The 12,660-nt window shown below is 33.5% G+C and overlaps 1 protein-coding gene across 1 annotated transcript in view; it reads right to left on the minus strand.

Moving 5' to 3' along the window:
- Window positions 1-12,660, minus strand: part of side-IV (sidestep IV transmembrane protein) — a 202,029-nt gene that overhangs the window by 126,578 nt on the left and 62,791 nt on the right. The window contains exon 4 of the mRNA XM_085189279.1: window positions 5,151-5,332. Within this exon, the coding sequence (XP_085045405.1) occupies window positions 5,151-5,253 (103 nt within the window). The 5' untranslated portion in view covers window positions 5,254-5,332. The remainder of the gene's footprint in view (window positions 1-5,150; window positions 5,333-12,660) is intronic.

Below are 12,660 nucleotides of genomic sequence, written 5' to 3' on the forward strand. Positions count from 1 at the left end.
TCAAATTAGTTCTAGACCGCAATAAAGTGGGGGATTTTATCCAACTGTAGGGAAGGTAATATAAATTAAGTGTAAATTAATTGGATATAGTGTTAAATAGCAGAGTGAGTAGACAAAACTTCATACCAATATATTCTGTTGTCTACATTCCGGCCGAATTCGAGACATTGCGTGTCATGCAGCAGAACTTAACGCCGAATATTGTTCAGAGGATCATAAAAAGGAAACTAAAAATAAATGTTATTTTATTTGAACCCAAAACCATTGTTTTCAGTAAGACATTTCTCTACTACATTGTGAAGACGTTAATAAATTTAGTTTTATAAAACACTTTTTATAGGAATAAAGTATACATAATAGATCTGTTTAGACTACTTTGTTTCAAAATGGCGCTTCAAAACTATTTAGAACTTGAGCCTGTGATATATTGTTATATGGAAGGATAAGGCTAAGTTCATACTAGTAATTCAGTAAAAAAATATATATTTTTAAATTTTCTGTAGTTTTTCGACACAACGGTGTGGCGTCTGCCTATGTACTCGATTCTTACTAAGTGTAATGAATTATATTAATTTCTTCGCTCTGATAACAAGAAACAAGGCAAAGCGCAGTGTTGAAATCCGAATAAGAATGTTACGATAATAGGGGGGGTGTGTGGGAAACGAAATATCTTAACACTAGGTTCCTTTTGCCTACCCTGGTATATAAGGGATACCGTGTGAAATTAAAACAACTAACATTCTCTCCATACAAAACCAGCCTAAATCCTATAAACCCTGGTCCGCTCATTAGCCATAATAAAAACGATAAGACCTTCTTTGATAACACATACACTTATACTCGTATAAGCGGATTTTGTAATAAAAATACAGATATCGTATTTCTCTCTTATCCGCCCAATACAAATACAGTAAATATTTATAGCTTTTCTTATTGGTTAAGCAACATTCTTTTGTAAGTTTTGCCTATTATTGGTGATTAAGTTGTGGATATGTAGGGTGTGCATTTAATTCCGTGTATTTGTTTATAGTTTCCAGGAACTTAGTATTAATACACTCTTTTCTCAACCAAACGTCAAATTTTCTAGACATTGCTCTGGTAACAGAGCGAGGTAATGATAATTTTCCTCCAAGTAAAAATCGAATCCACAACTGTGACGTTTATAGTCAATCGGAAGCAATGCTGCTGCGATACGACGTTACAAAATGAGAGATTTCATTATAAATGATTCCACCGAGTGAGGATTGTACGTGGTTCAGGTGGTTCCTGGTTGCTTGACCTATATTTTCATTATCAGCTTCACGCTGTGCACAGAACAGGGTACGCAAAGGGAACCTTGATAAATATTAAGACACATTATTATACGTTATTGACGGAAATCAACGCTTAGTTTAGCCTCGTCAATAGAGCGAAGAAATGAAAATATGAATACCTCATTTCCTCGAATGAGGTTTGAACCGACAACCAGTAACCTTTAAAGACACACGCTTGAGCCCTTGCTCCACGACTGGCCTATACTTCCATAAATCCAAGAAACCAAAGCTCTTATCATGTATTACATAATACCATAATGTTTTTATTCATGCTTGCTTATGTAATGCGTAGAACTAAAATCAAAATTTTGGTCCATATTTTGGTGATGCGTGACTAACTGTAATAAAATGTTGCATGACAATACCATGTATACGAATCTAATAAGGCATACAAAATATATTACTTACATCTTCCTGTCACTAGTGATAGATTGTGGGTTTGTTTGTCTTTCAAAGTCTTTTTTTGGGAATAGTTGTTTTTTTTAACTGCACGCTGTATCCCTTTACAATATCCCATTTCCCATTCATCGTATTTGGATTAAAAGTTAAAAAAAACTGTTAAATACCTAACTTATTTAAAACAAAATATTCTAAGTAAACTTTGTGAATCAACGAGTAAGTGTTTTTTTAAAGTGGTTAAACGCTTTAAGCCACTTACGGTTTAACTAGCCTCGGCTAAGCATTATGTAAGAAAAAATATCTTACAGGAAAATAAAATTCACTTCTTCTAAAACAATTTTATTACAGGTTTAAAAGTTAAGTTAAATCAGAGACTCTCGTATTAAATAAAATTCCGTGTAAAATTAAGAAGAATAGAATAGAATTTTGATATATTACGTTAAGTAAAGTAGCATCACAAGCGTGTGAGTGGAAACGCGTCGGTTGTGGGTTTGATTCCCACTCGGCGAAATGAATTATTTAATATTTTCATTTCCTCGCTCTAAGGAAAATCTCTTTTTAATAGGGAAAATCTCTTCCTAATGGTGAACAGAGTGTTTTAACATAGTCAGAAAACTCGAAGAAAAATTACTATGTATCGGAATTGAACTCCCACCCATCAAACACAAACAAATACCAACTGTACCATAACGATAACATTTTATAAATAAAACTTAGAAACTGTTTGAAAGGAACATTCTAAACAAAAGGTAAAAGTTCAAAGGTATATATAATTGTTGTCATACGTTTATAAAACGACATGCGACTTCATGTATCTCTTATTGTTCTTTGCCATGCCAATGTTATGTATTTTATATGGGTTTCGATATCATCATAAAAGAAGAAAATAAAATAATGATGTATTATGTACGAGTATGAGGCGGTCATGGCGAGGAGGTTAGGGGTTCGAATCCCATTTGGCGGAAATATAATAACAAGACACTAGATGCTTGGTCGATTGAACTTTTTTTTTTAATTATGAACGTGTTTGTTTTATGTCAATTGTATGCACGCTGTATCCCGCACACAGCAGGACAATTCTTAAGCAAAACCAGATATTCGATCTAGTCTTAAACATAGAAAAACAACCCTTACTTTATAAACATAAAGCTGTTTTTTTTCCAAACACATTTAATTATAGAATGATTTATACGGAACAGGGATTAGAAATTTATGAGTTGATTTGAATAAAAGGATTTTAGGAATATCGCAAAAAATGCTTTAATAAAAGTGAGGTTTCGTAAATATTATCATTGTAAAATATAATGGATTATGTAAAAAAGGAGAATATTGAGTTAGTTTTTTTTATAATTTTCTTTGTTATTTTGCTCTATATTTCCGTGTTTACGAGTAAAACGTAAAAAAAAATAACTTGCAAGGACCCCATTGAGTTTCGCGCTGTACCGTTGTATCCATCATATAGCAGGGAAAGGAGGAAACTTAGTGTCTTAACACTCCGTCTAAGTCCGAGATTTTCTCTATAACTAACTACCGCGGCGTTTAACTAGACGTTACACTGACAATTCATCAACTAAAATAAATACATAATTAACGCAATCCACAGTAAGGTACCGAGAGTGCCACAATTAAAAGTAACTTTTGAAAGTGACGTCAACTTCGATATTCCAATAAGGAATGGGAGCACAAAGGTATTGGAGATCGGATTTATATAGCTAGTTCTATAATAAATTGGGTCTCGTTTTGTTCAAAGAGCAAACAATCTTGTAGAAATGGTCGAACTATTTTCGTATAAATTGTTTATTTTTGTTAAAAAAATACAGATGAAATTCTGATGGATTCACGTTTTTCTAGTAATAAAAATGCTAAAATTTTCTAAAAAGAAGAATCTGGAAATTTTAGATACTCCTAAAGCTCAACCGCAATAACAACCTTGGCAGTGATCTCTATTTTTCATCCGAATTTGACATTCGACACAGAGTGACGAAACTCAACGTTCTCTCTTTTTCTACGAGTGGACACTGAATTTTGATCAAAAAGCAAACGACTGCTGTAGAAACGGTTGAGTTTATTCGCACTGATTGTTTACTTAATTTAAAAAAATACAGATTAAATTCTGATAGCTTCACACTTCTGTGCATGCTTAAACTGGGAAGTGACAAGACACTCCGTTGTCCGCTTTTTCAACAGAACTAACACCTCGCTGTGATTTTCCAGAGAGGAGTAATGAAAATTAGTTACTTTAATTAAACTTATTTTAGACTCAACCTGAAATAGAAGCCCATACGTTGATTCACGAATCTAACACTGAGTCAAGAATACTACGAAAAGAAAAAAATAATATCGACCTTACCTCCTAAATAACTTCGGCCATTACTTATGCATATGCTCCTACTTCCCACCGTTTCCGGTTTATTGACTATCAAATGAATTATAGATGCAAAAAACGACTTGATCCCACCATAAAGTCACCTTTGCGGAGATTTACCTAAATTTCAATGGGGGACCATTTGTGGCAATTTAACCTTTCTTTTCGATATTTTTATATGAATGTGAATTTTATATTACTTTCTGATTGCAATAGCAAGTTTGACTTCGGCTGCGGCGGTATGAAGGCGGTTATGGGTTTGATTTGTACTCGAGGGGGATTATATGTATTTTAGTTTTTTCTGAAATTCAATACTAAGCCACAAATCTAGTTTTCAGATTTTTCCTAAACGTCTTAATTCTAGGTCAATCAGAAGTACCTTATGCATTTTGGTTCCCTTTATAGTGCCGAAATACTTATTGCGATATAAATGATCATATCTTTTTTTAAGTAAATGTAAAAATGAAATTTTTTTAGGAAATCAAGGGACCGTAAATCTCAGTATATGGTTTGAATTGCAACTCGATATCTTCAAACGTTCCTGTGATAAAGACTCTTGACAGACAGACTAACGGACGGACAACAAAGTCTAGGAGGATAATAGGAGTTCTTTTTTTTCCTTTAACTGTATGAAACCTTGTTTCATTCAATTTTATACAAGTAATTATTTTAATAATCATGGTAGTTAAGTGATATCACTTACAAGCATTAAGAAAATTCATGGTGGAAAATACTCATAGCTACATCGATATTGTGGCTAAGAATGAGTACAGCGTAATGGAGAATTAGGCTGTACCATGCAACACGCAATATCTGCATTAGTGTACAGTGAAAGCGAAATTATTTTGACCAAATTTTTCCATAAATTCTTGTATTACTTTTTAATTTTTGTTTTCCCTTAAGTGATATTACATAATTATTTATACAAGGTAAATATATTTAAAAATAAGAAATGAGTGATATATACATAAATAAAATTAATTAATATTATATAGTAAATACATTAAAAGTAAAAATGATTAAAAAACAATAAAAAATATTTGTAATTATAAAAAAAAATATTCTAAACTAACCTGGCTTATCCAAATCACTAAGAAAATCCTCGGTGTCAGTATAGGCCATAGTGTGGCTTAGTAGCGCGAGCACGGCCCAAGTAGGCCCCAACGGCCAATGCATGGTTCCCTCACGATAACATCACTGCACTTATTACACTACACTCGATGGATCGGTCCGGTTTAAATTAGGATTATTGTACCTGAAAAGATAAATTAAAACATTTAACTGATATTTATCATCGTATTATTATTTTTCAACGTCATTTCGCATGTGGCAGGGTCGGCACAAGGAACCCATTTTTAAAACACTCCGTTCCGTGTTGAGTTGCGGAATTCAAAACCGCGCTTTACCCTTGTTACCAGAGCAAAGAAATTAAATTGATTGAATAGAACCTACAAGCGTCACGTTTACAGTCACACGCTTGAACACTGCGCTGCGATAGTTTTAAGAATGCTAATATCCAAAGTATGTTGCTTCTTGATGTGTTCTCCGTACAATGTGACATTGGTGAGGTGATTAATGCTTAACTAGAACATCGTAATCATATAATAGAATAGAGCAGAACAAAATACTTTAGTTTGGCAAAACTTAATTAAAACTGGCTGGACATGAAGAACGAAGTGAGCACAACCGATTCTAAAGTGTTAAATAAAGAGGTAGATTGTAGAACCTACTATTGCTGCATATTTGTAAAGAAATATATTTGAAAAAATTCTAGACAATCTAAATTGTCAGTAGTTTCATAAATGTGTCTAACATAATATCGTATTGTTTGTTGAAATGTCACCACGAATGTTACATTATGTTTGAAATACCAACTGCAAAGTTTATTCTGAACGTTGACAGCCCCGCTGCATTCATTTACACGTACTTTACAGAATAGAATAATTGAATAGCAACGTCGTCGGCGTGTTTCGAAAAAAAATCTACTTCGACTCGAAAAAGTCATACAACTTTACCGCTTTCTGACGACTCTATTGTTCCAAAGTTTCCGTCGACTCGACTCGGACATCTTGTTTTTATTCTAAAAAGAGCTTTTAGCTGAACTGTATTCATGAGGTTATTTAAATCTATTATTTCTGCCTTTGTAATAACTTCGCCTATAAGCTGGAGAACTTTGTGCTCTTAAAACGTCCTACAAATGCTACTGTAGTGTAAACAATTACCAGTTCCGTTAACATTGAGTAATACTTGGACATTGAAAATTTAGTATTTTATCTTTTAAAATTATCTTTGTGTCGAGCAATTTTTTTGTTCGCTATTGTTGGATGATGAATTTAAAGACAGCGTTATGTTCTGCCCCTTAACACGCAATGACTCCAGAATTCAGCAAAAAGTGGATAACAGACTTGCCTTAATTAGAATGGATGATCTTAACACTGGGTTTTCAGATTCCTCTGCCTACTTTGCTATATGGGGAAAGATTTCTTACCAACCTACCTTTAATTTTATTATTAACTAACTTAACTCAACTTAGCTGTACGCTGTATCCCTAGCAGGACAGTCAGGGAGAGCAGAACGCCAAACGCTACGGTCTCTGCCTACCTCTTTCGCCTCGTCCTCGTCATCAACCTCATCACAAATGCCTTCCTCATTAATATTGTGTCTGTGAAGGTCAACCAAGTCTTAGTTTTATGTCTCTTACTGTTATATTGAAGTTTAAAATTAACTTCATTTTACATAATAAATGTATTCCACAGTTTATTACTTTATTCATATATATACATACCTCCACCAGTCTAATCGAAAAAACAAATTAAAACGTACATATGTCTGTTAGGTTCACACAGCTAACTAAAAGCCAACGCCTTAATTACTATTCAACTAGAACAATATAAAAAAACTGTTTCTATTGCGTTAAAATAACGTAACTGAATCCTATCGATTTTTTGATTTAAACCAAAATACATTTAGATTCATTTTAAAATCACAGCACTATTCCAGCCACCGCTTCCATGGCATCACGGTCTTTGGGAATTAATCTATTTTAGGGCTACCTATTCGCTAGGGCAGTCACGTTTGGGCCCGATGAGGTTGAACCCTCGTCATTGCCCGTCTGTCTGTCACAGCGGAGGTCACTATTTTTTAGGGATACTGCAAAAATATATCCTTTGATAAAAATACTACAAGATAATAGATTTATGGACTAGATGACGATATGGACTGGAAAATCTTGGACGTAAAATTCGTACCGCTATTTCATATATTTTACATCGGCATTTTATCTCTTTTGGCATACTCATATGTTGCGTTTCTAGGGTAATATGGACATTCTTCTAGGTTTTTTGTTTTGTTCTCGGTTAAAATGAGGGAAGTAGAATATGTAATATCTAGGTATGAAATATATTACTTTGCAATTACGAAAAATCGTAGATTATGTAAGTAATTTGTGCTATTTTATTATTTCTATTCATGTTTATTGGGATTAGAATTTTGAAATATGTACAAATGTCCATTATTATTTCTATTAAAATAATTTTGACACACTCTCTCTCTCTCCTGATATTCATCAACTCATCAATCAAATTAAATTAACTTTCACTGCTTAAGAAAATATGTTCACGTAGTAAAAACAAATTGCTTATCTGGTTCTAATTGAGTGGAAAATTAAATCAAATATGAATAAAAGCGGAACCGGTCCGGACGCCTCTCGCAATGCAAATGGACTTCTCAGCCAATAAATCTTTGACGTGTTTGTAGATTTGATGTATTAAGTAATAAAGAAACCAGTTTTTTGGAAATGGTAGATTTTATCGATAGTAGCTTATCAAATTACTATCTGTAATTTTGCTTGTGTGAATTCTAAATTAATTCTTATATGATAATCCCTTTTTTTAAGTCTCCAAGAATAGCACTGTTTTTCCCGTACCGTTGATTGTTTTGCCCATGAGCTAGGACTGGAGTTACTATACTATTTAGCAATACAATTATATTCCAGCTAAGCTAGAAATCTTATCTTTACGTATAGATATTTGATTTTTTGAATAGTAAGGAGAACCTAGTAAAAATACCTTTGCTTATTTTTTTTGAGACTGCTTTTCACATATGTAGGAAACAGGAACCTAGAGCTATGACACTTCGTTTCTCATTTCTCGACCAATTTTAGAGAAGATAAAGCACAACAGACTAATAATATTGTGATTTTTATTATTAAAGGCAAGTAGTATTTTAAACTGAAAAGGTGTCTATTATACAAATCCACAACCATTGTAGGCTGTTACATAAATTTGAAATGCACATCGGTGACGTAAATTTCAGCAACCGGTAAATATTAAATGACGCTATCATCTCAGTTGTTATTGTATACTATTACGTAATTTGTAGTACGAGTTAGATAATGAGGTCGTCTGAGTATAAGTACGACGGTTGTGAATTCTATTCCCATTCCGGAATTAGTTATTTTCATTTCTTAGTTCTGTAAACAAGATAAAGCAAGTTTTTTTCAATCATCACTAACAACTCGCTAAATTGCTAACGGAAATGTATACAGAAAAATTAAGTTGTCTCACTAGAGATAACGACCGTATCAATTGATAATAAATTATCGGTTTTTAAACAGACGACGACGGGCTGGATGTAACGGCATAATGCGATTCCGTCAAGTTCATTTGTATTCGAGTGTTGAATCGCAAAATTCCCACGCCTCTACGAAATAAGGCCAAAATTTCGTAAAAGCTAGATAGGTGATGTCTCTCTAAGTCCTTTTTGGTGACACAGATTTGTGCAATTTTTTCCTGTAGACTTAAGAAAAATTAAATTTGAAATGACTGTTTTTTTTTCATAAATTATTAGTTTTCCATACATGCATATTTTTAAACTTCATGCTCCCGCACATTGCAACGTATGCACTAGTGAAATAGGAACCTAGTGTTAAAACTCTACGTTTTCCATTAAAACACGTCTCAATACTAGGTTCGTCTTAATACTAGGTTTCCTTTGCTGATCCTGTAACATATGAAATAAAATGAGTAAAAATTTTACTTTTACCTATCTTACGCATCTAGTTATCATACAACTTCGTAGTTCAAAAGATAACCCGACTTCTAAAAGTATAGATTAAGTATTCATAAGTTTGTTAGCATCGCCAAGTTTCTAAAGTAGTTTCTAATGTTTTTTGCTAAAACACAAGCCTCGTCTCATCTAACTTGATTCTGATGAAACTTGACAAATAAATTTGCTTTAGGTCCAATTTTGTTACCATTAGTTAATTTCATCAGAACTATACAAATTCAGAATATAATTTTACTTTAAATCTCAATAAACAATGTTTTATTTAGTAATTTTATAAAAGAAGTCCTGCTTGTTGTAACACAAAGATAGTGTTACAATGAGTTACACACTTCCGTTTTACTATTTTCGCCAATCTCTCAAGGTATTTCGTGATGAGTGGCGGAGCTCAACGCTGTCCTCGTTAACAGAGCAACGTAATTAAAATATTAAATATCTCCTTTCCTCGAATCAAAAACAAACCCACAATCTTTTCCTTTTGCTTTCGTTTACTACTTGCCTCAAGATTATTTACTTAAAAGTTGTATCACTAAACAACCAGGAATAAACTTACAATATCCACGATCCATAACCTCCTAAAACAATTGTTATAAAATATATAATTCTCTGTTTTGTTAGCGTTTTACCGCCGCAATGATTTTCATCGTGCTTGAGATTCATGTTCATACATAATTTATACAATATTACTCTAGTATTATTTCAGAGTTGGAAGGAGTAGAAAATTTTCGACGTATTCCTTTGATTGAATGTATTTTTTCATTTCGCATTTTGAACGGCAACCGTACTGGGTAATGAACGAATACGATAGAGTGGGTTTTGTATCCAATGTTTTATAAAAAGACAGATATTTTCTTTGTTTAATTTAAGTTTTCCGAACAATATAAAAATTCGTTACTTTTGTTTATTTTTGTATCAATTTTTTTGACTTTTCAGTATGAATGTATAGGAAAAATATATGAATATATAATGGCGAATCAACGCGGGGGTCACTAGTATACTATAACATTGTCTATTCCAGCCTCGGTAGATAATTCTATGTTTTCTTCTTACTCATATAATATGTGTACTCGGGGAAACTCGGAGAAAGAAATATCTAATGTCTCTAATCTAATGTCTAATGTCTCATTTTCTCGCTCTGCTGATGAGGCCAAGCGTGGCGTTCCGCCACTCAAAACGTAACCCCCTTGAGTATTCGACGAAAACTGGGGAACAGAAGTGTCATAATGTGAACTGAGTGTCTTAACACTACTATTTCAGATTCACTTTGCTATGTTTAGGATACAGAACCTGAAGCCCACTTGTAAAGATATAACGTTTCGGATGGTGGAATTCAAGATCGCGCTCTTTCTACTAGAGTGATGAAATAAAAATAATTTCAATATTATCATCCCCTTAGTCAGGATCGAACCTATAACCATCAAGCTTAAAGACAAACAATATCCCACCAAACCACAACGTCTCAAATTAAACCCATTAAAACTTCCAAAGTCTCATTTTCTAAGAATCTTATGAAGCTGTATTTTATAGACGATGTTTATCACTTGCACCAATTTACTGGTCCGGAGCAAGATAAATAGTGTAATCTTTTTGTCGCCTAAAAGTAAAGATAACAAAAGAAAAAGAATTTAAAAGGCAGTAATTCACTCCAGCGCAAACCCTTTGGAGGGAAGGGTGAAAACATTGACTTATAAATCATGCTGTTTAAATTATCTCACCTATTTTGTATACTTATGTACGGCATTTGTTTCTTTTTTTAATTTATTTGTTTTTAACATGCCTTTTTATCATATGTGAAAAATTATGTTGCGGCGTTAAGTTCCGCCACTCAATACTCAATACCTCCAGAATTCGGCGGAAAGTGATGAGGGAGAGAGTTTATATGAGAACGGAGTGTTTTAACACTAGGTTCCCAGGTTCCCTCTGCCTGTCCTGCTACATGCAGAATATAGCGTAAAGCTAAAATATCTATACCAAACGTGGAATTTTATGCCATGTTACAAAAATTAGCCATTGGGCTACCAAAGTTACAGCATCAAGATTATGAACAATTCCGATACTTTGATGTTTGAAGTTTTCGTATAAATCATTGTTAATGACATCATTATGTTTATTAAACGGCGCGGCGTTTCGTACATTTTGGTTTAAATAAGATTTTGAAATAATTTCATATTCTTTGAAATTAGTTGCTTAAAACAATTTTTTAGCTTTTATCCCTGGCTATTTTAGCCAGGGAGAACGGCTTACAAAACAATACGGTTTCTGTATAACTGGTATCGGCAGCAATATGCCTTTCGAAATCGATTTCATATCTTCGGTCTTCATTAAACATACTTCCCTTCCTAAGACGACTAAACACAAAGCAGTGTTGGTACCGACGCTGTTATGCGGAAGCAAAACGTGTATATTACAGAAGAAGAATGAAAGAAAGATGGGTGCAGTGAAGATGTGATCTCTTCGTAGGATATGCGGAGTCAGGTTAGCTAATAGAATGAAGAAGAACATATATAACAGGGTAACCAGGGTAACCAAAGGGAACTTAGTGTTAAGGTACTACATTAAGAGACATTACGTCTTGAGTGACGAAACTCAACGGAATCAAATTCAGAATTATTGCATTTACAGTCAAACGTTGTGCCGCTGCGCCATGACGGATAATTTTCTGAAATACAAATTATTCTAGCAACGTCAGTTCAGTGAATTATTTATTTTCTTTGTAGCCAAATTGATATTCAAAAGAACAAAGAGTGTACGATGAATGTTCACTAATATATTCGTACATATATATTCCAATATTTGAATGAATAGAGCTATGAAGCTTTTAAACTAAAAATATAAATATATATCGTGAATTTTAGCAATTATCTTTCAAAGTACTAAACGAAAATTTTTTTTTTTTCAAAAGGACGAGTTTTATACGTAGTTATAACATGTTCCAAAAAAATCCTTTATAGATCGCGTGGTAAATATTATATTATTGCGCACATAGGCAGAGTGAACTTGCGACTTTTTGACCAATTCTGGACACATTGTGTGTTCAGTGACAGAAATCAACGCCATGCTTTCCTTGTTACCGAAACGAGAAAATTAAAATGTTAAATATTTCATTACCTTGAGTTAGAATAGAACCCACTACAAAATGTCATTTCTAAAACCTTTTCTTCATATTACTTTTCTAATGCAATTGTATAGTACACGACGTATTCAACGAGCTTTCTGGCGCTGTGCCAATGAGGCTTCCGAACTCCATTCGCTACCCACAACCTCTTATATCCCTATTTATATTTAAATTTCCTACTTTAATTTGAAACCACAAATTATATCTAGTTACCAGAGCGGGAAAATGAAAATAATTCATTCACTCGCTCTGTTAACCTTTAAGTACCGACGTGCGATCTCACAGACCCCGGCAGGTACTTTACTTCTTAGTTTCCTCTTCTCCACGAAATAGCAATCCCCGCTTATAGGTTACTACATGGTCAGTGCCTACGTTGACATCGGAACAGGCGTTATCATCACGCT

The sequence above is a fragment of the Heliconius melpomene genome, chromosome 8 (assembly GCF_056956725.1).
Source record: "Heliconius melpomene rosina isolate 202511_hmr_F chromosome 8, ASM5695672v1, whole genome shotgun sequence".
NCBI classification, from domain to species: domain Eukaryota; kingdom Metazoa; phylum Arthropoda; class Insecta; order Lepidoptera; family Nymphalidae; genus Heliconius; species Heliconius melpomene.